We start from the raw sequence: 25,250 nt of genomic DNA on the forward strand, positions 1-25,250 counted from the left end.
AACTTGCGTAAAAAAAAACAACCGCGTCGGAAAATGTAATAAGGGAAAAAACTATTTCCACGCTTTGCAACGGCTTCGCTCAGGAGGACGTCTCTCTCATATGACGTTTCCTTGTTGTTGGTTTTTTTTCTCAGCATTTCCGCTTCCGGGTTAGTTTAAAAAAATTCTCTGTAGCGGGTATGGATTAGTAGGTTAGAATTCTGTAGGTTAATTGTGAATAATATTTTATTAGCTAATGGATGAAATGTCTTCCCCGGTCCCAGCTGTAGTCTCTCTGTTACCGACAGAGGTAGCTGCTTCTACCTCTCCGAGTCCCAGCGCCACAAAAGGCCAAGCGCCCACTCCTGCGTCCCAGGCCCGGTGTAAGAAGCGGCCGCTCAGTCCTGCTACTAGTCTCGGCCCGACCTCGGCCAGCAACAGCAAGAAGAAGAAACTGTCGTTCACCTCTCCCGCCGCGCAGTCTCAGCCACAGGTACCCTATTTCGGAAGGCTAATAAAGGCGAACTCCAGTACTCTAATGTTGTAGTTATTTTAATTTTATCCTGTTCTGATGTCTGTCTTGCTTTTCCTGGGATGGGCTGCTGTAACGCCTCAATCAATAAAGTCTTATCAAAACCTAAAGCGTCTGTTTCTGTAGCGGTATGAACTGGTGCGACTAATAACTAAAACCGTACGTGTTCAGTTATTCTGCCAGCAGAGCAGACTGAAGAGGCTGTGATGTAAAATATAGAGCAGTAGTGACTAATTGGGCACACATCCGCTAATAACCTGTCATTAGTGAAACGTTTTTTTTCCAGACTTTTACTTTTAAATCTTTACAGCAGGGAAAGCAGTTGGTCTTCGTCACCACCAGCGTCGCTAAACTAAATTGTTAGCGCTTTTACCTGTTATTCACACAATCAGAAGAAACAGGCGTCATGACTAGTGAATTGCTCATAGATTGTATGCAGTTGACTAGTTGCGACTTATGTTTAGAAATTGCTTAATTTATTTATCCGTATATCTATTTTCTGACTACTTCATCCTTGATGTATTTGTAAGTTAGTCGATTGTTGTGACATTTGTGATTTGAAATAGAGAATGATACTTTTCCCTATCGATTGGTATAGGCTAACCTACCCTGTAATTTTATTTAAGACGGATTTATTCTTTGTTGGGTATGTTTTTGAAAAGGCAAGGTAGCCAATTATAGTTTGGTTCTAGTTGGATGCTTGTTGGATTTTCAGAAAGAGGGACAAGTAAAGGTTTATTCCATGCTGCAGAGAAACGACAACCTTTTGGCTATAGAGCCTTCTTCGGGTGTCTCTTTTCTTTTCGGCATGGAATAAACCTTTACTTGTTCCGTTGCATGCTGACGCAGCTACCTGCGTGAACTTTTTCAGAAAGAGTTCTTTGATGTTCTTAAAGAATTCGCTGATCAGTTTTGGCCAGGCTTCAGAACCTCAGTAGTGATCCTTGCCAAGTAAGTGAAGTAGCAACGCAGCTCATAATGATGTCTGCTGTAGCTACTGCCGTCTGTGACATCCTTAGCACAGTTGGGCCGCCACAACGCAAGAAGTTCCATACTGCAAGCTCCGGACATCTACATCAAGCATCGGTAGTCAAGTAGAGATATAAGGTTGGGTTTTTTTATGTCGCAGGCCACTTCATTGTCTACTACACACTCAAAGGGATCATACTGGCTACATACAATGCTTGTCAGATGGCTAATTGAGTTTCAGGTATAGTGGCTGAAAATGCCACCAGCACATTGAAGGCAGTCAGCATATTCTCAAATTTGAACTCCAAGATGGCCAGAAAAACTAAGACAAGACTCTTGGTATTGAAGTACTGAGTCCATGGAAGAAATTGGATTATTTTCCTCCCAGTTGTAGCCTCCATTTCACTCTCAGTCTTCAGCTGGTTGTTCACGATGCCCTGGAGCCCCCTGGCACTTCAAGATGAGGTGTCCAGAATAGTATCTGATTGCCATAACTCCAATGCCACACGGCGGGGTAGCCAGCTGACAGTGCTGATATCTGTTCTGAACCTTTCTGTAGACATTGTATCTGAGCTTCATGCCCCTTGATTCTGAGTTTCAATCAGATTTGAAAACCATTGGAAGGCTCTGAGGGAAAACCTGGAGCCCTCTGAGGGAGTCACTGAGAATGTGCATGGACTCAACACAGTTTTGGCAATAATGCCCACTTGTGTCTAAGGTTTGTCCTGCTGTAGCACACATCAGTAAAACCAAAACAAGATGGTGGCAACTGTTCGGTCATCCTTGGAGGAAACACCTAATAGAGTTTGATGGAGCTGCAAGTTTGGATCCTTCTTTCAGATTTGAGTGGTGCAATGATGCGCAGCATGAAGAAAGGACTGTGTTCTCTTGTTTAGCCCATCTAGCCATCTGTACCCGTAGAAAGAAATTGTGGCAGTCAAAGTTCTCAGGCCTGAGTGGTGCAACCTAGGTAATCCAAAATGTGAAGCGTTAAGGATAATTAGGTGATCAGAATCAATGAATGATGACAATCTTTATAGCTGTGTGCAATACATGCTACAGTACAGCCTTGTCCGTGGTTTCTTTTCTTTTGGAATTCTTGGATTTGTACATGTGGCACTTGAATTGAATATATTGGTCTTAAAGAACTAGAATCGCAGTTAAAGGAAAGGTATGGAATTGCTCATTTGATCTGAATGGAAGAGATTAGAAGGAATTGAACTGGGGTTTAATTCACTCCAAATCTAAAATTGATTGTAAATGATTGTCACGATCACTTACATATACGGTCATGTCTTGACATCTGTGAATCTGTGACATTTGTGAATTTGCTTATCGCTTATCGCGATTTGGTCTGGCCAATGGATGAAGAGTGGAGTGGACTGAACTGAGCTGAAGGTCTTTAAGGGCAACTTTCAAATTAGCGGTTCAACAGACAAGGATCACAAGATGAATCTAGCTCGTGAGTGAGCCTCTCCCTGCCTCCCGCCCGAATACCCTCTACCCAGCATCTGCATCTCTATGTGGTCTTGTATTATAAAAAACACTACTGCTTGTGTTGGTGGTGTGGGGGAATGACAGGCTGGAGACGGCTTTACAGGCTCTCTGACAGTTTTATTGCCTGTTTCATTACAGTGGGCGTGCTAATCACAGAGGCAGAAAGTGAAAGTGCTGGCTGCATACAGAGGAACGATTCATGTATATTTAAGCTGATTACTATAAGTTTGTGAGCACTCATGTTTCTTTTAGTTGATCAGTGTTATTTAACTTAAAGCCGAAGCATCAGTACTTTAATGATCATATAGTAGGGAAAGGTTAAGTCTTTTAACCACACGTTCTACACTGTATACTGTAGTGCAAATCTGGCTAGTCATTATGGTTTTCTGCACTGATCCCTTATGAATGTCGAGACCCTACTGTGTACTACAAGGCATTAATTTTATAGTGAAACTGAAAGGCTCTTTTTGTCAATATGTCAGTTCTAGAGTATAGACCTGTGTAGTGTAAAGGACTTTGATCAGTATCATTTCAATGATTCTGAAGGTATTGCTTGTTTGCGTTGTAGGTAGTGACAGCAGATTCATCTGGAGAGAATAAATCTATGACCTCTGACTCAAGCACAGTGGCAGTGGAGTCCACAGTCAAGCCAGTGCCATTCAAAGACCAGAGCTTTGTGGTAAGTATCATCTGCCACTCATGGAAGACAGCCACAGCCACAGCCTCTTCATCCTACTGTCATTTTGTGACTACATTAGGATAACAATTCATTCTTTTCAACAATTAATTTTAAACCTTCATTTGCACATTGTAGCGCGTGACCTCCAAGTAGAAAACTGCCCAGTCTAAAAAATAATTTCAAATGAAAACCTAGAAATGTTTCTTGTAATATGCTCAGTTACAGCAGATCAAATGTTTTATGTTATATCATAATTTGACAGAGCAGAATGGAGAATCTGATTTCTGCATCTGTTATATCCATTGTATTTCAGCTTGTGTAAAACAGAAAGTGTCACTGAAACCTTAGCAGTTGTTGTCTGCTTTATTTATACACTAGTGGAAAGAGTATAATTTCCCTGAGAGTAGCTGGTATGCTGAGACATGTGCTCTGTAGTTAGGGGAACTGATTCTCCCGTGGGCTCTGTGCTGAGCTCTACTGACCTGTGAGAAACGAGATATCGGCAGTGGATATTGCAGAATCCTGTAACATGATAAATTTATCTTGAGCGCTTGCATGCTGTTCTGAATACATTTAATTACTATGCAAGGATTTGAGTAACCTGACTAAATGGATCAATTAGTAGAATTAATGACTAAAAGCCCCTTTGGAGACTGTCATAAAAGCCTCTTTTCCTCTGCTGGGGTATTATTGTCAATATACAGCCTTTTCTGTGTTGCAATGATCAATACAGTCTGCACATAACTACAATAGGAGGTAAAGGTCTTATGCCTCTAATTCCTAATTTAAGAAGAGGGATCATGATAGTCATGCAGAGCACGATCATTGTTCACAAAAGTCACAAAAACTAGATGGTTTTCAAAAATGACAGCAGAGGTTTTACAATATTGCAATAAGAATCTTGACTAAAGGGCTAAAATAACTTTAAGATTTGTGGTATGAAGTTTTATTGAGAGAAAGTGTTGCAAGTGGTATTTATCGTATTAAGTCTGAGGGTAGTTTCCGTTTATGGGGATGCAGCAGTATCATGTTGCTGTAATGAGCTGATGTGCATAGGGCCAAATTCCAGACATCAGAATTGATGATTAATATTGACTTGCCTTCAATGGGGGTTTTCTCAGAACTAGTTTTCAGAATTGACCTGGTTAGTGACAATACAGAACACATAGTAATTTGGTTCATTGATTTGAGTGAGATACCTAGGGTGTCATGTTCCTTGCCCAGGCAGCGGTTGCAGAGTATAATGAGTGGTAGATAATGTGGACATTGATGCCCAGGATTGTTTAATGAGAGCTTTGTTGTTATTTCATAAAAATGGCTTGGAGGCTCAGATCTAATTGGAGGTGAGGCATGACCCTCACTGAAATCACTGCGAATCTGCCAGAACCTGGGAGGTTGCAGGAGTCGCTTTTTTCCCAGGAGCAGATGGAACCTTGCCGGATCAGTTCCAATCCTGCCCCTGATGATAGTGAGCCTGTTATAATAATAATAATTAATAATTGCTTACACTTATATAGCGCTTTTCTGGACACTCCACTCAAAGCACTTTACAGGTAATGGGGACTCTCCTCCACCACCACCAATGTGCAGCATCCACCTGGATGATGCGACGGCAGCCATAGTGCACCAGTACACTCACCACACACCAGCTATCAGTGGGGAGGAGAGCAGAGTAATGAAGTCAGTTCATAGCGGGGGATTATTAGGAGGCCATGATTGGTAAGGGCCAATGGGAAATTTGGCCAGTTACACCCCTACTCTTTCCGAGAAACGCCCTGGGATTTTTAATGACCACAGAGAGTCAGGACCTCAGTTTTACGTCTCATCCAAAGGACAGCGCCTGTTTACAGTATAGTGTCCCCGTCCCTATACTGGGACATTAGGACCCACACAGACCGCAGGGTGAGCGCCCCCTGCTGGACTCACTAACACCTCTTCCAGCAGCAACCTTAGTTTTTCCCAGGAGGTCTCCCATCCAGGTACTGACCAGGCTCCCACCTGCTGAGCTTCAGTGGGCTGCCAGTTGTGAGTTGCAGGGTGATATGGCTGCTGGCTGTAGCGCACTACCTCTTGAGAAATCCCTTTGATAGTCATAGAGTGACATAACCCAAGCTCAGACACTCAATACCTGAATCCTAGAGTTCAGCCTGCACTCGGAACAAGTTCCTTCATTGGCTGAAACACTTGACACCAACTTCCGAACTGCCATGGCTAAAATATCTGGAAAGGGACTTCTCAGCTGGAGGGCATCGTTGGGTTTGCAGTGCGAAATGCACATACGTGATCATGCAATGATCTGTGCCTGCACGTTGTAGAGCTAGAAGAGTCTGCCAACATGCACAGATCATGTATATCTGTAACCCCTCTAAGCCAATGCAACATGCAGTATATCGTTGTTTTTGTTAATAAACCTAATAAAATCCATGTTTGAGCGGTGTATCATTAAAGTTGAGTTCTTTAATTACACACCCTTCAGATGTTTGCAGTCCAAAACCAATAGGAAGTTCCAGGCTTTGTACATACTGTACAGCTGGAAGCCTTCATCCTTTCAAAGTTTACAATGTCTGAATTGTATTAATACCAATGCTTTTTCAGTGATAAAGATAATTAAAATGAGTTAGGTCTTTATACTTGTTATAATAGGCCAGTCTGGATTAAAATGATCTTTCTGCCCTTTTTTCTATCTACTGTACAACGATTTAACTGCTGCAAGGCAGCAAGTTTCCGTCTTATTTCAAGTCCAGAGTAATCAAGGTGAAGGAGACGCCACCACATTCATTTCTTATCAAGTTAGAAATTAGAAGTTTATTTAATTGTCATACCTGTCATTGTCCGTTTTGTTCTTGGTATTCTGTTATGGGTTACACTTTTTCTCTCTTTGACTGTTCACGTTATTGTAGAGTATTAAATCTACCAGCTATGACCTTCAGCTGCTCTGAATAAATGGCAAACTAAGGTTGAGTCATTAAAAGTTATAAGGCTCAACCCTTTTCACCTGAATAGGATGTTTTACTGTGTTATACTGTTTGTGTGTTTTTCTATACCTGATTTGATCATATAAAGTGCACATTCATGTGTACTGTTTCAACTTTTTAGTTGAGAAGTCTCAACCTAAGCTCACTTTACAAATACAATAGATAGAAATATCTATTTTCTGTAATTGGTACTTGTCATCTATAATGTCCTCATGTGATTTATATTCAGTACCCTGCCTCCCCGAATGAGGCACATCGAACCTTTATTAAAGCTGATTAATTGCGTTGGATTATTCAAATGGGCTTGGTCACTTATGGCAGTTAAACTGACGACTGACTCTTGTGGACTGTGCAGTTACTCTTCATTATGCCTCTTAACGATTTCCCTAAAAAGATCAGATTTATTCTCGGTGACACCAGGACTTCTTGGAGAGCTATCTATTTATATGTCAACCTACTGAGGGGAGTGCAGTGACACTTTAATAAACCTCTTAGGGTATTGATTCAGATTACTGTGTGAAATGATGCGTTAAGTCACGTGGCAGTGATAATAGCAGTGCCTGGTGAGAGCATATTAATGGAAGTGGGCACAGCAGCACGCTCTGCTGCCGGTCTCTGAGCGGGCAGGTATGCATCAAAGGCAGGGGCATGCGTAACATACTGTAACTTCACGGGTCAGTGAGCATTTTCTGCTTGGTCTCTTAGCCATGTGCACTGCAAAGAAGGAAGTTTTAAAGATGAGCTCTTTCGAAAACTAAGATTTTGACATACGGCCACTGGTTAGTTTAAGCTCTGCCCCCCTCTGCAGACAGTACAGTGAGAGCTGAGAGAGAGAATGTGCTGTCAAGCAGCCATTTAGGATACATGACCAGACTCTGGAAGATAGCTGCTCCTCTCTTGTACAATGCATCTGCAAGTTATTTTATTAAAAGTAATTGCAAATTTTCTGGTATTTGCTTTTCAGGTGTTGATTATTTTTAATTAGGCCTTCTGTCACATTCCCCCGAGAGGAAATGTTGTTGTTTTTTTCATTGTCATCTCCCGTCGCTTCTCCCCGTACCAGTTTATTCCTCCATATCTTGTAATTGTAACTCCTCGGATATGACAGAACGCTAATAGACTTGCTGTGTTTTCTGAGGGAAGCTAATTAAACTTTCCTCCAATTGGTTCTTCTTTTTAATTGCATTACATGGCACAAACTGAAACAATATCTGTGCTTTACTGTGACATGACACTTCATGGGTGAAAAAACAAATAGTGTTGCACACCTCTGAGGATGTGGAGTCACTGGGGTGGTGAAACTGTTTTTAGAAAATTGCCCTGATTAAATACTAGTTGTAAAACAAATGAAAATCTGGTTGATAAATGGAAAATATTGGGGGACATTGCACACCGCAAAATACCAATTTTGTCCATGAACATCTAATTATACGAGTCATGGGAGATGTAATGTCCTCCCTGAAATTACTTTTTCAGATGTATTTTGGTGCCTTAAATATATATTGGCTCTGCACATATAGACAGTGCCAGTTCAGCCAGATGAACTTTTCAGTTTATTTGGTTATATCCAAAGTGAGCTACGCTGCAGTAGTAGGGTCCTGACATCGGCCAATTTAACATTCATGAATAACGTACTGTACAACAGCAACGCCCCACCCAGAATTTGAACCCACGATATTTCCATTGCGAGTCGATAGACCCGACCACAGCACCACACTGACACGATAATGTGTGGAAGGCAACGGAAAAAAAAGAGCATGCTAAAGGTTATGTCTAGACTGAGAAGGTGGAAACTATTATGAGAACAATTTATATCTTCCTTGCGAAACTCTTAGAACATCTCCAATTTCACATGATGGGTGTCGTCTGTCTTGAAATCACTGTGCAGCTGTTTTCTGTTCTTGTATCAGTGCTCATAAGATTAATTTGTGAAGCGCAGGGTAGAATTTGCCACTTTGACTGCAGCCCTAACATTTTTTGTCCTCTTTGGTTCCAGTAGCATTCCCACGCTACTATTAATCCCAGGGTGATTGGACACGGTGAACTAATTTGCTGTTCTGGTTGAAGTGATTGAAGAGCTCAGGCATATGAAGTTCTGCTTATTACGGCTGCCTGCAGGGTCCCTCGGAAAAAAAAGGTTTAGCTTTTCCTCATACGTGTCAGATTTCTTTGCAGCAAGCCAAAAAAAAACATTTTGGGAGAAAGGACATCACGTTCCTGTTTTGGACTTAATGGCCACTAAATATTCGGGGACTCAGTTAATACTGAAAAGGGGGAAAACGTTAGTGGTTTTGAAGAATTCCATGGGCCTGGTGTACATGCTAGGTTCAATCAAGCTGCAACAAAAGGGGCTTCAGAATCAATCAACTTAATGAACTGGGAAGACTGATTGAAAAATTTTCAGTTACTTCGTCTCCCCATAGTCGTACGTTTATGTGGCAGGAGGACTTGTTGTTCAGAACATAAAGCATAATGACTGCTTAACACATAGTTTGTACCTTATTGGTTTAGAAAATTAATTCCTAGTGTGAGTGGGCAATGCAATCCCTTTATATTTCCCTTATATTTACCATTTTTCAACCAGTTTATCCAGTACATGGAGCCTGTCCTGGCCTGTCCTGGTAAGCAATGGGTACAAGGCAGGATACAAGCCTGGATGGGACGCCAGTCCATCGCAGAGCACAATGTCACAACACACACACACACACACACACACACACACACACACACACACTCAGCCTTCCCAGCTCTGTGCTTCAGATTACATTACATTGCCAGCCTCACTCTCTCACTCTCTGCAGCACTCGGGTATCGGAGGCGCAGCGGCCGGAAAGAAGAACAGGACATGGAAGAACCTGAAGCAGATCCTGGCTGCCGAGAGGGCGTTGCCGTGGCAACTGAATGATCCAAACTGTGAGCCTTTTTTTCCTTGTTTTTGGAGCCTTCCTTTGACAAAGGTGACTGCAAACATCCGTAGGTGTTCAGATGAGCCACCGATATTCACGCCTTGTTCTTGATTTCATTTCGCCCTGGAGTCTAAAGACTTCGTTGGACTCAGTTGTCCACTTAGTCTTTATTATCACTGTTTCCAAAGTCTTCACTAATTAAGAATTGTTCAATAAGAACTGGTGGGCTGTAGCCCTCTAGGACCAAGAATGAATATCAATTTAAGTGAATAATGTGACAGTCTACTCCCTTTCATTTTCATTTTTTGTCACAGGCACAGAGTACAAAATGATCACAATACAAAAAATCAAATTTTTAAAAAAGCTCAGTTATGGGGCTTTTAGATTATGTGCCAATAAATCCAGCTGCGTCACACTGCCAGTAGTCTGTCACTTGGCTTGCTTTGGGTCTGCTCAGTAACTTGCAAGAAACTTGAACAGGAAATTTCTGAAAAAGCTTTTGCTTATACAGTGCAGTCTGTAAGTATTTGGACAGTGACACAATTTTTGTTGTTTTGGCTCTGTACTCCAGCACATTGGATTTGAAATGAAACAATGACTATGAGGGTAAAGTGCTGAATGTCAGCTTTAATTCGAGGGTATTTACGTCTGTATTGGGTGAACCATATAGGACTCACAGCCCTTTTTATACATAGTCCTCCCATTTTAGGGGACCAGAAGTAATTGGCTGCTCAGTTGTTTAATGGCCAGCTGTGTGTCGTTGCATTGTTAGTCATGCACAAGAGGGCTAACAAAAGGTCTAGAGTAATCTTGTGTGGCATATGCATCTGGAGTCTGTTACTGTTGTCTCTCAACATGAGGACCAAAGAAGTGGCAATGCCAGTAAAGCAGGCCATCATGAGGCTGAAAAATCAGAATAAATCAATCAGAGACATAGCAAAAACATTAGGTGTGTCAAAATCAACTGTTTGGTACCTTAAGAAGCAAGAACACACTGGTGAGCATAGCGATAGCAAACGACCTGGTAGACCACGGAAGACCACAGTAGTGGATGACCGGAGAATACTTTCAATTGCGAAGAAAAAACCCTTTTCGATCGTTGAAGAGATCAGGAACACTCTCCAGGATGTAGGCATAGATGTCTCAAAGACTACCATAAAGAGAAGAATGCCCCAGCGTAATCTCAGAGGGTTCACCACACCATGCAAACCACTGGTAAGCCTCAAAAACAGAAAGGCCAGGTTACCATTTGCTAAAAGTACATAAAAAAGCCTGTAGAGTTTTGGGACAAAGTCTTATGGACAGATGAGACTAAGATTAACCTGTACCAGAGTGATGTAAAAAAATAAAACTGCTCAAGATCCAAAGCATACCACCTCATCTGTGAAACTGGCTCAGTTGTCTTTATTGATGATGTTACTGCTGTCAGCAGCAGCAGGATGAATTCTGAAGTGTACAGAACCACCTTGTCTGCTCAGATCCAACCAATTGCCTCAAAACTCATTGGGCGGCGCTTCACCTTGCAGCAGGACAGTGACCCCAAACATACTGCTGAAACATCTATGGAGTTTTTCAGGGCCAAATAGTGGAATGTTCTTGACTGGCCAAGTCAATCACCCGGCCTGAATCCCACTGAGCATGCATTTCACTTACTCAAGACGAGACTGAAGGCAAAAAGCCCTCGAAACAAGCAGGAACTGAAAATGGCTGCATTACAGGCCTGGCAGAGCATCACCAGGGAAGATGCCCAACGTCTGGTGATGTCTATGGGTCGCAGACTTCAGGCAGTCATCGACTGCAAAGGATTTGCAACCAAGTACTAAACATGACAATTTTATTTAAGATTATGTTAATGTGTCCAATTACTTTTGGTCCCTTGAAATGGGGGGACTATGTATTAAAGGGGCTGTGATTCTTATATGGTTCACCCAATATAGACATAAATACCCTCGAATTAAGCTCTCTTGTGCATGACTAACGATGCAACGACACACAGCTGGCCCAGAAACAACTGAGCAGCCAATTACTTCTGGTCCCCTAAAATGGGAGGACTATGCATAAAAAGGGCTGTGAGTCCTATATGGTTCACCCAATACAGACGTAAACACCCTCGAATTAAAGCTGACATTCAGCACTTTAACCTCATAGTCATTGTTTCATTTCAAATCCAATGTGCTGGAGTACAGAGCCAAAACAACAAAAATTGTGTCACTGTCCAAATACTCACGGACTGCACTGTATATGCCAACCTGTGCAAACGTTGATTGTGTTCTGATTGCCAGTGCGGATGTTTCGTTTGCAGCTTGCAAATGTCTACAGCATTGAGCTGTTGTAAAATAAAAAAAATGTTTTTTTTAATTCATAAAGAAATCTGAAACATGTTTCTCTTTTACCTGAATTATTTCCCGAGGCAGTGCTCGTGTTTTTCCTAAATCTAATTAAGATTTTTCATACTAGAGATTATATCTGGAAAGATGGTTGGGTTCTGCCTAATGCCAGAGCTCATCCTCGAGATGCGTTTTTCAGCACTTTGGAAACAACATTCTTGTTGAGGAAATTGGTTTTTAAAATTTGCAAAGTTGTGACAGAACATTAAGTTTAGGTTTGACTTTGTCCTTTAAAAACTTGTTCTGCTTTCTTTCCAGACTGTAATATAGATGCCCCTCCTTCCTTCAAGCCAGCTAGGAAGTACTCTGATATTTCTGGACTCCCGGTGAGTCTCCATGCAGCCTTCGCGAGGAAAATAGAAGAAAGACTTTTGAGTGCAGAGCAGGGTTCTACCATGGCACTTCCTAGGAGTAGAATCATTTCAGTCAGACCCTACGAATCTGAGTTTGAGTTCTGCCTTTAATAGTAATAGTGCTAGTCATAAACCTCCTATGTGCTCAAGGCCTCATTATGGTAAGAAGTGGCAGAGAATTCTTAGCAGCGATCCATCTGGCTTTTTCTAATTTAACTTTAAGAAAAATCTGCAGAAGATGCACCAAAGCTCTCCATGAAGCCATATGCCAGCGCCTGCTAATTTGCAGCGACGTCAAATGATCAAGAAAATAATTATAATTTAAGCTAATGCCATTTGAAAAATGGAATCTCCAAAAATAGGTTTATTATATATTTTGTTGCAGGAATATTCATTGTACACAAAACATTTTTATGGTAATCTGTAAGCAACTCAAGGAAGGAACACATTTCAGTAGTACACAGTAAAAAAGACAGATTTCACTTCACTGTCCCAATTCTTATGCTTTTTACTGTAGGTGATATAGCAGGCTCAGTGTAAGTCTATGATCCTGGAATTCACTGTGGACCTACAGTGCAGTCCGAAAGTATTTGAAACAGGGGGACTATGAATAAAAAGAGCTGTGATTCCTATATGGTTCACCCAATATAGACATAAATACCCTTGAATTAAAACTGACATTCTGCACTTTAACCTCATAGTCATTGAATTATTTCAAATCCAATGTGCTGGAGTACAGAGCCTAAACAGCCAAAATTGTATCACTGTCCAAAAACTTATGGACTGTACTGTATATACAGGTGACAGTCTTTCAACCCAAAGAACTATAGGAAAGTATTTTTTCTAAGCAAACTCCAGTGAAGGGGGCCTCTCTGAGTGCAAATTGAGTCCTGTGACAGCCCGGGGAGCTGTAGCTGCAGTAGGAGGTTTTTACCAATTATAGACTCCAAATGTATGGAAACAAAATGACCAATTCACAACCTGTTCAATGTTAGTGCGGTGCTCTGTAAGATGTGCTTGTTTTCTTCTGTTACCTTTCTCCTCGATACTGAAACAGTGCCGCAGGGAATGAACGTAATATTTGCCAAGACGATTAAAATGGTGAACTATGATGAATGCATGTTCAAATTATTTAATATTAATTTTCTTGTAGATTAATTGTAGAGCTTGCCTCTAAATTAATTGACAGCCTTGTTAATAACTCCTTTGCTGCTTTGGCTTTGCAGGCAAATTACACTGACCCACAGACCAAGCTGAGGTTCAGCTCCACAGAGGAGTTCTCCTACCTTCGCATGTTGCCTACAGATGTAGTGACAGGGTACCTGGCCCTGCGCAAAGCCACCTGCATCGTGCCCTGAGTGGACAGGAGAGGGCCAGCATGTGGCAAGGAAGACCTCAGTACTGCTGTATGAGAGCTATGCAGCACACAATAAAGGATTACTGTTGGCATATGCCTGAAAGTGAAAAGAAGCTCAGTGCACACGCTGATTGTTGATTAAAGAATAATTTTGATTCGGTTTGAGCTGAAACAAGGAAGGCCTGCATGCATAAAGTATGCATGGATTTTGCCTCTCTGATCATGCTCGCATTCAAGCCCAGCACTTGAGTGAAATGAAGAGGCTTGTCCACTCAAAGCAGGCATAGGAGTACTGATATCTTCTGCAGCTTTAGTAGTGTGCTGACTGCATACCAGCACAGCACTCAACACACAGGGAGTGTGTGCACGCTGCAAGGCCTGATTTACTTTGGGCTTTTAGAGTTGTCTTATAGGCCCTCTATATCACTCATCCCCCAAAGTATTGCCCAGTTATGTAGAAGCGGAAATTGTAGGCATTTCCCTCCTTCAATCTCAAACCCGAGCACCCTGTTGAGACCGGTGCAGTTCTTATACCCCAAAATGTTTTGTTTTGCCTGTGTTGCTATACCGCTGCTTCCCTTGCTTTCTTCTTACCTGAGGGCTTTTGACGCTGGCCTGTTTGAAGTGGAAATATCAAGCCAGTGAGAATGTTGGGCAGCGTGCTGTGCTTGTCATCTACCAAATCGGTATGAATTTATCGTTATTACCTGTACACAACATATTCTCAAACACACACGGCACTTGCTTAAAAAAAGTATGACAGAATAGCCTGAAGTTTAGAATTCAGTTTTGATTGTTTTTTTATTCTGTGAATTTGAAGTCTTAACCGCAACTGCGGTGTGAAAGATGTTAATATGCAGTGATGCTTGAATGAAAGGTGCTTATTTATTATAAAGTGTTTCCTTGGTTTTAGGCAAGAAACTTGCAGAGCAAAACAGCTTATCTGGGGATGGCAGCTGGACTGGGAGACATGTAGAGCTTTGTGTGACCTTGGTGCTCACAGACTGGCTGACATTTCGGGGTGTACCTGCTGGATACCTGAAGCGAGAGATGCAAATTAGCATGCCATATGAAAAGGACAGATCTCTCTGTAACCTTATAATTTGTTTTGTATAGAGCAATGCCCCCAAATGTTTTAACTGGTAATTGGAAGCTGTTAGTACTCTCTACGTCTGTAAATTAATTATACATCGATTTCAACCCTGAATCATAAAGTTTAAAAAGGCAAGAAGAAACTGTGTGGGTGGAAAGTTTTCTGCCTTTGGAGAAAATGAAGTGTCTAAACCTGTTTCTTCAGATGCACTTTTCATGTACTGTGTGGGTGAAAATGTTTATTTTCTGGGTCACTTCAGACTGTGGTGTTGTCTAATTTTAACTGATGCTAATTTCACTTTAATAAGTAAAATCTTAAAAAAAGACCTGGAAGCCAAAGCACAATAAAAATGTTTGGAGCAGCAATCTGACATTACTGATGTGTGCATTAGACTTTAATTGTGCAGTTTCTTCTGTTTATCCAGGAAAAGGTAAACATTCTTTTACTGATGATTAAATCATTCCTCTAACAGAATGCCTTTTTTTAAGGTGTTTTTTTTTTCCATGGTGTACTGTTTCAAGCAGGATTGCGTAACATTAGAGGAGTGTTAATTTGATTGCCTCTTTTTTTGGAATGATCTCATTTATGCTAATTAAAGTCCTTCTTGTCACTTTCTTCCTGGAGACATTCTTTAATGTGAGTTATTTCTGCAAGGAAGATGTCTCGTTTTGCTTTGTTGTTTTAGGTTAATTGTAGTTTAAAGGTGCACTAATGTGACAGGGCAGGCTAACAGTCAGGCATAAAAGCTGGTGTTAAAATTGTTTTTAGCTCAAATGAATGAGCCTTGTAAAAATCTCTGCTTTAAGAAGTTTAGATTTGAATCCCAGGGTGAAACTGGAATACTGGCAGCACCATGGCACTCATTAATCTTGCACTTGGCAGGCTTAAGATAAGGAGGCTGGGTCCGTTTCTCCTGAGTGGAGTTACTGAGGGAAGAGCAGTGTGTGGGTGGTCTGGGTCTCAATTTAATAATCCAGCCAAGGCCGTTTCAGTTGAAGAAGCAGGGCTTTGACTAAAACAGTACCACTGTTGTACTGGGAAATGCAAAGCTACTGCATAATCCCACACTTCCCTTTTCACCCTCTTTATTTGTGTTAGATCCCATTATGCTTTAATCCTTGTAGAACAATCCCCACAACACAGTAAATGTAATGGGCTTTCCCTCATCTCGTTGCATTTTTTTCACGCAGTATCTTCCTACAGTCCTCACATAGTGCTGAATTAAAGTATTTTGTCTGCACCTCCCTTGCATATATACGTCTCGGCAGCACACCATGATCGTGTTGTGGTCAATACTTTCCGTTGTTGCTGCAACAACCCTGGTTCGAATCTAGGTTGCGGCAGGCGATGACAAGAGAGTCCAGCAGCTATATCTTCCTGCAACTCACAACCTGGATGGGAGACCTCCTGGGAAAGCTGAGGTTGCTGCTGGAAGAGGTATTAGTGGAACCAGTAGGGGGCGCTCACCCTGCGGTCTGTGTATGTCTTAATACCCCAGTATAGTGACAGAGACACTATATTGTAAAAAGGCGCTGTCCTTCAGATGTGACATAAAATTGAGGTCCTGACTCTGTGGTCATTAAAAATCCCAGGGCATTTCTTGAAAAGAGTTGGGTTGTGACCCCGGCATCCTGGCCAAATTTGCAATTGGCCCTTACCAATCATGGCCTCCTAATAATCTATGTACTGGCTTCATCACTCTGTTCTCCTCTCCACTGATAGCTGGTGTGTGGTGAATGTACTTGAGCACTATGGCTGCCGTCGCATCATCCAGGTGGAGCTGCACATTGGTGGTGGTAGTGGGATTCCCCATTACTTGTAAAGTGCTTTGAGTGTAGTGTCCAGAAAAGTGCTATATAAGTGTAAGGAATTCTTCTTATCATTATTATTAATAAAAATTGTTATAGACTTTTTTATTTCCTGTGAAGCATAGCACTGTAGTTGTGTCCCTAAAGTCCTTTGGAAATAATGGGGAGTGGCTTGATTTCTTAGTCTCATCATTTAAATGATTACTTGCTTCATCAGTCAAAATCAACAGCTTTTCCCTTATCTTTTCTCTGATGAGCTGGACCATAATTTCTGTGTTGCTGTTGATAATTTGTGTGAGTCGGAATAATGTCTGACGCAGGTAAGGATAGTTTTTACTAATTATTTTAAGCCATGTAGATGTTACTCCCTACAAAGGTGTGATATATCAGACCGCAAGCTTTTCTACAACAGAACTCTATTGGATAAGATGTTTATTTTAGTGATTGCACCATGTCAAAAACATGATTTGCATATACTCCTATAGTCTATAGAGTGAGCCACTTGAGACTTGAAAACTAAAACCCTGACACTGAAAGATAGCAAGGTTTATGTATTACCATCTTCTTCTAACCCTTGTTTCAGGTAAGTTATATAGTAGGCATCTTTGCATCCTTCAACTTTGGTCAAATATTTCTGAGAAGGAGCTGCAGAAGCTGTGTGTCTTGTTGAACAAACTGCATTAGCTACACTTGGTGATGCTGTACTTTGTTAATATTTCTCAGCAATGTCAGTCTTCACTTCTGACCTCCTGATCAGACCAGCTCCGACTCAAACACATGGAGCTGTAAGTTATCATGCAATTAGTCTCCAGTTGATGATGTTTGTCTGGGGCTCACTGCTCGAAGAGGCAGGTATCCTATAAGTTCAAATTGGGAATCAATATGAAATAGGCTGTTGTAGCGTGAGCTTCCAGAGGTGTCAGAGGAACTCTGTGAGGAATCAATACACCTCATCACTGAGGGGAAGAGAACTCCTTATTTTGTTGTTGCAGCAAAAGGGCTGTGATATAACCCACACCAGATAAGTTTCCTGCGATTATTTTTTATAGATCCTTTTTAACATTTTTATGGGAGTCCTACTGGATGTGAAGCAGCCCCCAAAACACTTTTGATGAAGAATGTTCATAGTAGTGTTTCCATTTTCCACACATGCTTGCTTTTCTGATTAATTTCATTCGAATTGAATATCCTGCATATTGGTCTTCATGCAACAATTTATAGAATTTCTCTGGAGTTGCCAGTTATTTTCACACTACCCTGTAACCTACATCCTACATGATTCACAGCGGGGGTCCTGTACAGCACCAAGCCATGAGGGAAGGACATAACACACGCGTGTTCTTGGATGTGCATCAAAATGGATTCTAGTAATACTCACGGTTGCTGTGCTCGTGTTTATATAACTACCCATTCTGACGCATTATAAAATGTTTAAACAGGAAAAAGAGTCCTCCCTTGAGCAGGACTGACATGTAGTCCCCCCAAACAGCAAATGTGGTGGAGAGGTCAGAAACTACTTATCTAATTACGCTCCACAGGACAGCTAAGACCAGCACCCAAAGTGTAATATAGCCTGGACACTCAGGTATCTCTCCTCCTGTTTTTAATAGTGCCAGGGAATATTTAATGATTGTATCAGCATCGTGCCTAATCATCCTTATGGTGCAAGAATCCTGTATTATAATCCCTTAGATAACCCCACTAGATTAGAGATTTTGGGAATTTCTGGGCCTTGAAGGGAATGTGCCTCTTAATGATCTTCCATGTATGGAATATGGTCCAGCACTAGCCGGCTCCAGCCTTGGTGTTTCTGAGATATGCCCAACTCAAGCTTCATGGGTGTGTGGCCACTGTGGTTGTCTTTTTTTCCCCTAATGCAATGGAAACTGCAGAGGGTTGTTTCCTAGAGTAAGTTACTAGTAATGCCCAACTGTGCAGGAGCCTATTTCACGCCAGTTTACTCAACCCTCTCTTACTCTGACCCTGGGGTGGCAAAGGCCTTGGCCCTAATCTGCAGGCTGTGGAAGAAGATCACTCCAGAATCCTCTTCCTCCAGGCTTTGTCCTAAGTGTTTTAAAATTGCATTTTTAACATTGAATGGTTATTTACTGTATGTGCACTGTAACTCTGCTCCCCAATAGAACATTAAGCATGCCAAAACTTGCTCTGCATCTCCAGATTATAGCAGGTAATGCTGTGTTCCTGTTAGATACAAAACATCTTTATCCGCATGAATTGGGCAGTTCTTCAAAACCAACAGGGACTGACAGCCAGCCAAACTGAGTAAATGTCAGCTCTAGCCCAGCTACTGCTGGGAATTGGAATTTGGCTTCGCTTTTCAATGAAACAAAAGTGATAGAAACGACAGCATTCTGGGTTATTAAGCTGGATCAATTGGGAGCAGTCAAACCTTTTTGCAGACTGTGTTGCAGCTCTTTGTTATATCCTGCTCAGCTTCACATTTTGTGCTGAAAGCTGTAATTACTTCCCAATAGTGTTTTCCTAGGAGGTGCGCATACAGCTTTAATTGCAGTAACACTGCCAAAAACTGGCATTGCTTTTCATAAAATATTAATTTCTTTAAAAATGCCTTCTTTAAAAAAAAAGAAGACTGCAGTTGGTTTAAAATTGTAAAAAAGTACCTTTCTAAACTCGCAATAAGATATTTAGTCAAGCTTAAGGAGTTCAAATGAACTGAACAGGTCCAAATAGCTGATATGTATTATTTAGTAGGAAGCAGCTGTCAGCCAGAGAAAAAAAGCGGTGAAGATCAAACACCAACTTACAGCTGCCGAATGTTCCTAACTGTGCAAAATATAGACTCGGGTCTGTGTTTACTTCAGGTGTGTAGAAAAACAGTGAACTGCAGTTACAGTACATACCTCGGTGTACTTTTTCTTCATCTGTCACAAGCCATTAATGGGAAATAAAACAATTGGTTTTCTTCCAGGAGTAAGCCTGTCACCTGAAAATAGTAATTATATCCCTAAATGAAGTACTCAAGTAATTAACAAACTCCTTAGTTGAAACGTAATCATGTTGTCTGATGATTGTCTTAATGGCTAATTTTCCTGTCCCAATTTTCATTCGTGCTATACATCTTTAAAAAGCCTTCCTATACTGCTGCTTATAATGTCAGCCACAACATATACCAGTTTGTCTCAAAGAGGTTTTTGTCTCATTTTGGTGTTTATAGCATTAAATAAATATTACACATTTCTTAATTAATAAAAGAACGATACCCCATTAGCAAATGATATTTAATAGAAATGGTCTTCACTGGAAAGAAAATTATCTTCACTGCCACTCACTAAAGAAAATAATTTGTTGCCTTTACAAACAAATAAGAAGTGGATTTATTCAGTGCCAGATTTCCCATTCCGATTAGGGCCTATGAAATTTTTAGGGCCTACAAAGGAGGGAAATACTAGTGACTAACGAAAAACGAGCTGAAACAACATGCTTGTGATCGACTCTAGGTGCTCCAAATCAATAATCATACGCTATCTAGCGGCTGTTCTTGACACTAGAAGTATCGAAGTGATGGTCGCTCGACTCACTCCAGCAATCAAGGGGTTTAGCATTAGAGTAGTTTAAAGTGCATCATGTCAATTGACGTAATTCAATTGGTGTTTACCCCTCTTTTTGCACATTTCGGAGTGAAAGTGCCTAGGACCTATGAACACCAAAATCCAGCCCTGGATTTACTCACCAAAATGTTAGGACTGTCCCCCAGATTTGTCATCTGGTTTAGTTTATATTGTGTTCATCTGATATTTATGTAATTCTGCTTTGTGCAGCTTTTCTGTCTGCCAGATAGCTTATTTGCTGACCTAGTGTCTGAACACAATTGCAGAAGCAGGACTACTGCGCACCAGGACAGATAGCCCACCACGAAGATTGTGAAACAGTGCCACCTGCTGGACATGAGAGGTCTTCCAATGTCTTCCACATTGTCTCACAATATTCCATACAATGCCAACTCCGCTGTCTTTAACACTCATATCTCTACGTGTCCCTTCAGAGAAGAAGTAAGTCTTCAATTCCTGTCTTTCCAATTCAGCATAAGGTAAAATAAATCCATGTGAATAAGATACATAATAATGATATTAAGAATCTGCAGATCAATCACCCATATTTAGCTGTTAATTCGGATAAAAAAGGCACTGATAAACATGTCCATCACAGAGTACAAACTCGTTTCTAAAAATATCATTATTGAACTGCTTTGATTTCTTCCAACATGTTAATGTCCCTTCAGGTGAAAAAGGCTGTGGTCTTTGTGATTTGTAATGGTAAGTTAATTGAAGACCTGCAGATTTGGGAGTGGATGATCTCTGACCAGCATGTTTTGCTTTTTGGAATTACTACGGAAATACGTAAACTGCCAGAAATTAATGACAATTCACATCCTGTTTTGTCTTCTGCACTGTGTAATTCTGATCTCTGTAATACTTACAAATGAACTCTCTGGAACATGTTACAGGCCTTGATTCTGATAAAAAAAGAGAAGTTGCGGTTTCTTGTTCTCTCTGGTTCAATGAGTGATGCACTCTGTCTTCTTTTATTTTGGAAAACATATAAAAGAAATCGTGACCAGTCCTAACTGACTTGTTTCTGCAGTTCATTGTCTACTAAATTGAACTGGTAGTGTGAAATTGGAAGAGCTGTTGTTAGCAGTAATGAAATGCCTGAGTAGTTTACCATGAAAATCAAATATAGCTGATCTCAGCTTACACTAGTAAGTAGCAGTTTTAACTAGTGTTAAAACTGCTGGTCCCTCACTGACATTGCAGAATTTGTTAGAACGTCTCTGTCATAGTTCACTGAGCTTTCTCCAATTGAAACTGCTAGAGGTATCTCAGAAATTGCTTTTTAGACTCCATTCCACTCCCATTCCATCCCTCAGTTACTCATTATGTGAATGGGTCACTTTGTTCTGGTTTATTGCCTATAACATTTACTTACTCTATCATTAATTCTGTGTTAAGAAAGCATAACTTGGAGCCATGCCTGTTGTGAAATTATAGGTCTATTTCTCATTTACCATATCTATTCAAGGTAGTGCAGAGCACTGTCATTTACAGCCGCAAGGTCACTTTACTAACCCACCCAATCATCCATTTTCTAATTTTCTTATCCAGTGCAGGGTCACAGGGGGAGCTCAAGCCTAACCCAGCAAGCAACAGACACAAGGAGGGATGGGATGCAAGTCCATTGGAGGGCACACACAGACATAGACATATACACACATATAGTTAGCCTACCAGTGTGTCTTTGGCCTGTGGGAGGAAACTGCAGCACCCAGAAGAAACCCGTGCAATCACAGGGAGAACATACAAACTCCAGGTAGACAGACAGCACCTCAGGAATTGAACCCAGAGCACCAGAGCTGCAAGGCAGCCATGCTGCCTAATTCTTATACTTTCTCTTGTTTATTCTCACTCGAGTTGATTACTGCAGTGCCTTGCTTGCAGGTCTTTCACAATCTGTCCTTAACAAATAGCAGCGTGTCCAGAACCCAGATGTCTGAATTCTGACCAAAAATAAATGTTATGATCCCATGTCTTTAGTCTTATTGTCTCTACAGTACGTTGACTCTCAGTGGTGTCTGCGAAAAAGTGAAATTTCAGAGCTTACTCCTTATAAGACATACTCACTTGAAAAGCATAGAATCAGCTATGCCAAATCAGGAAGACATAACATAGGATGTTATATAATGTAGGGGTGTTACCCCGGCATCCTGGCCAAATCTCCCATTGGCCTTAACCAATCATGGCCTCCTAATAATGCCGATCTATGTACTCTGTTCCCCTCTCCACTGATAGCTGGTGTGTGGTGAGTGTACTGGTGTTTTGTATCGCGAAATGCTTTGATATACTCTGTATCACAGGTACTGTCTAAAAGAAAGATTATTATATTTCTTACTAAAATAGTGTAATGAAAGCATCCTCATTTACCACTCCTCCTGATTTAATATTGGCATGTTTTTTCACATGTGAACTGACGCTGAGCCCATCGCTCACCTACATCCACAGACCTGTGTCAACTAACAATGCTCTTCTTACTCCGTCCTTTGCTTCTTTGCAGCTCAGCCACAGAACACATCGTCCAGCAGCGACATCCAGTGGTCAGCCCAGAAGACTGGGGTTCAAGTGCCCACTTCAGACAGGGGGACTTCTCTTCTTCAACTTGTGAACTAAATCGTTAGGGAGGTGTGTTTTGTAGTCCTGACATCTGTGTGCAGTTTTAGGAGATGGGAATGCTTAAGAAGAGGCATGATGAATGAATATTACATAGAAAAGACAGCAGTCTTTCTTATTCAATGTTTTTAAGGTACTGCACATGAGAGAATCGTACTAAGTTGAAACATTCTGTGAAAACTGAGGTCTAATATCTGCAACTACTGGAGATGCATGTAACATATGAAGCATGTAGCACATCTATATTTAAGAACGTTTAAGAAAGGTACGAAATGAGAAGAGGCCATTGGGACCATTGAGAGCATTTGGTAGTACTTTACCAATCCAAGAATCTCATCCAGCCATTTCTTGAAAGGTTTCAGAGTATCAGCTTCCACAACATACGGGTAGCAGGGTATCTTGTTCCACACTCCCACAACCCTTTGTCGTCTTGTCTCTGGAACATGGGCTAGGATTCCTCTAGACTCCTCTCCATAGTCAGGTCCTTAGCTGGCACGCCTGGGTACTGACAGGAGGTGTGTCGTGAACGCTGATCCATTGCTCGTCTGTCTCTCAACACAAGCTCCCAGTTTTGACACCTTGGACCGAAATGAGGGCATATCAAAACAACACACCGTGGCTCAAACCAAGCCATTTCTGAGTTTCAAAACAGCCCTCCTTCAACTTCATTGCCTGACATAGGAAATGTAAATAATAAAAGTAACTGGACCTCCGCGGAAGTAAATACACTGGCTCACTGTGGGTGTGTTTGATACTGTATCTGTTCATCATAAATTAATAAATAAGGTAATAAGAACTGTTTATTCAGAAATTGCAGGACAGCATGTGTACAGTTAAGTATGCTGATGTTATTGGTTTCATTTGATTAATCTGTACTCACTGAAGAAGAAAAAGTCATACAAGTCTTAGCCAGAAAGCAGTTCAAATAGATGTACAGGTGTTTGCATGTATTTAAACATGTGTCTGAGTGTGCATTTTTGTGTGCATGTGTATTGTAACGCAACGGGGGCTCAGGCGGGCGCCCTTGCCGCATCAGGTCAGCCCCATCCCGACTGAGGCTCGAACCCGGGACTTCCACGTCTCTCTGCAGCGACCTAGCCCCGTGAGCTAAAGAGAGATCTCTCCACAGCCCAGTAGCTGTAGTCCTGCTATCACAGGGAAGGGCGGTGACGTCACCTGCTCTGGTACGCCGGCTCTTACACAGTGCTTGTCGGCCGTAAGCGTTACACTCTCCCCCGCTTAAATCGCCGTCCCAGGCGAAGGGCTATCCCACCCCGCTTCTGACACCAATGTAACGCAACGGGGGCTCAGGCGGGCGCCCTTGCCGCATCAGGTCGGCCCCATCCTGACTGAGCCCCCGTTGCGTTACATTGGTGTCAGAAGCGGGGTGGGATAGCCCTTCGCCTGGGACGGCGATTTAAGCGGGGGAGAGTGTAACGCTTACGGCCGACAAGCACTGTGTAAGAGCCGGCGTACCAGAGCAGGTGACGTCACCGCCCTTCCCTGTGATAGCAGGACTACACAGGGCACTAGATTTACTAGGACATTATTTATACAGGTAGGGTCAGCCGCTGGTCATCGTGCTGACCCTCAGACTCTCCCCGGCTACCACTCCCAGCATGCCCGGCGGTACTACGAGCGCCTAGGGGCGCTTCCTCCTCACCACCAGGCGAGGGCGTTACAGTATATATATGTGTGTGTGTGTGTGAGAGTGCTGGGTGCAAGTATACAGGTGTGTGTTCACGTGTGTGTGTGGGTGTGCACATCTGCTTGTCAATGCGGGGACAAAATACGAGAAATTTTCGCAACAAATTTAACTCCTGACAATCATCAATAACTTTTTTTTAGAAATTAGGTGTCATCCTCTTTAATTTCGAAGAACCATACCTGTAACTAAAAAGTCTAGCTTCAGCCCACAAGCAGTTGGATTTTTACATAATCAAAAATAATGACAAAATGAGCATTAATGAACACAAATCGCCTCGTGTTTTTTTGAGTAACAGAGAGGGCAGCGTCACTGGGCAAATTAAAGTAAAAGTGCAATAGTCCTACCAGGGCTGTAGAGTCTCTTCTTAACCTGTACAGCTAGGAATGAAGCAACAACTACAACATTTATTTCACTAGAAACCATTTAATGTGAAGTCATCAAGAAATCATTATAAGCCTATTGCAAGAAGTGATTAGATAATTATATTCTTGCTATAGTACCACTGGGACAGCCTGTTTTTACTTAAGCAGATACACATAATACCTGGCAAGCTAAAGTAATGTGCTGAGCATTGGAGAAATCCATTTCTTTAGTACCATTTTTATTCAGAAATAGAAAAACATTTTGGGAGGTTTTGACTTAACACTTGTACCTGTAAAATAATCCAAACTATTTGATTCAGCATTAACCCAAATGCACTTCATGAGTCGACTGATTTAACACCTCGTGGGTTCTGTCTCTGGCATTTCAATTCTGCTACACTGATCATGCCCCTCACTGTCCAAAAACACAGTCAGTGTTTTG

At 41.6% G+C, this 25,250-nt stretch overlaps 1 protein-coding gene across 5 annotated transcripts; it reads left to right on the forward strand.

The window, feature by feature from the left end:
• Nucleotides 1-147: 147 nt before the first annotated feature.
• On the forward strand, nt 148-23,398 carry ino80c (INO80 complex subunit C). Of its 5 annotated transcripts, none has more exons than XR_016093864.1 (6): nt 149-472; nt 3,546-3,656; nt 9,433-9,544; nt 12,183-12,250; nt 13,504-14,320; nt 14,548-14,602. XR_016093864.1 is itself a non-coding variant. In XM_088929550.1 (6 exons), the coding sequence occupies exons 1-5, from the start codon at nt 236-238 to the stop codon at nt 20,530-20,532; spliced, it is 669 nt and encodes a 222-aa protein (XP_088785676.1). In that variant the 5' UTR covers nt 149-235; the 3' UTR covers nt 20,533-20,566; nt 22,626-22,708. The 5 variants fall into 5 exon arrangements, 4 of the variants coding, with proteins under 4 accessions (XP_088785677.1, XP_088785676.1, XP_088785678.1 ...); XM_088929550.1 differs by lacking the exons at nt 13,504-14,320; nt 14,548-14,602 and adding exons at nt 20,392-20,566; nt 22,626-22,708; XM_088929551.1 differs by having other exon boundaries at nt 148-472; nt 13,504-15,346.
• Nucleotides 23,399-25,250: the final 1,852 nt, after the last annotated feature.

This window comes from Atractosteus spatula, chromosome 12 (assembly GCF_055471065.1).
Source record: "Atractosteus spatula isolate fAtrSpa1 chromosome 12, fAtrSpa1.hap1, whole genome shotgun sequence".
Lineage (NCBI taxonomy): Eukaryota > Metazoa > Chordata > Actinopteri > Semionotiformes > Lepisosteidae > Atractosteus > Atractosteus spatula.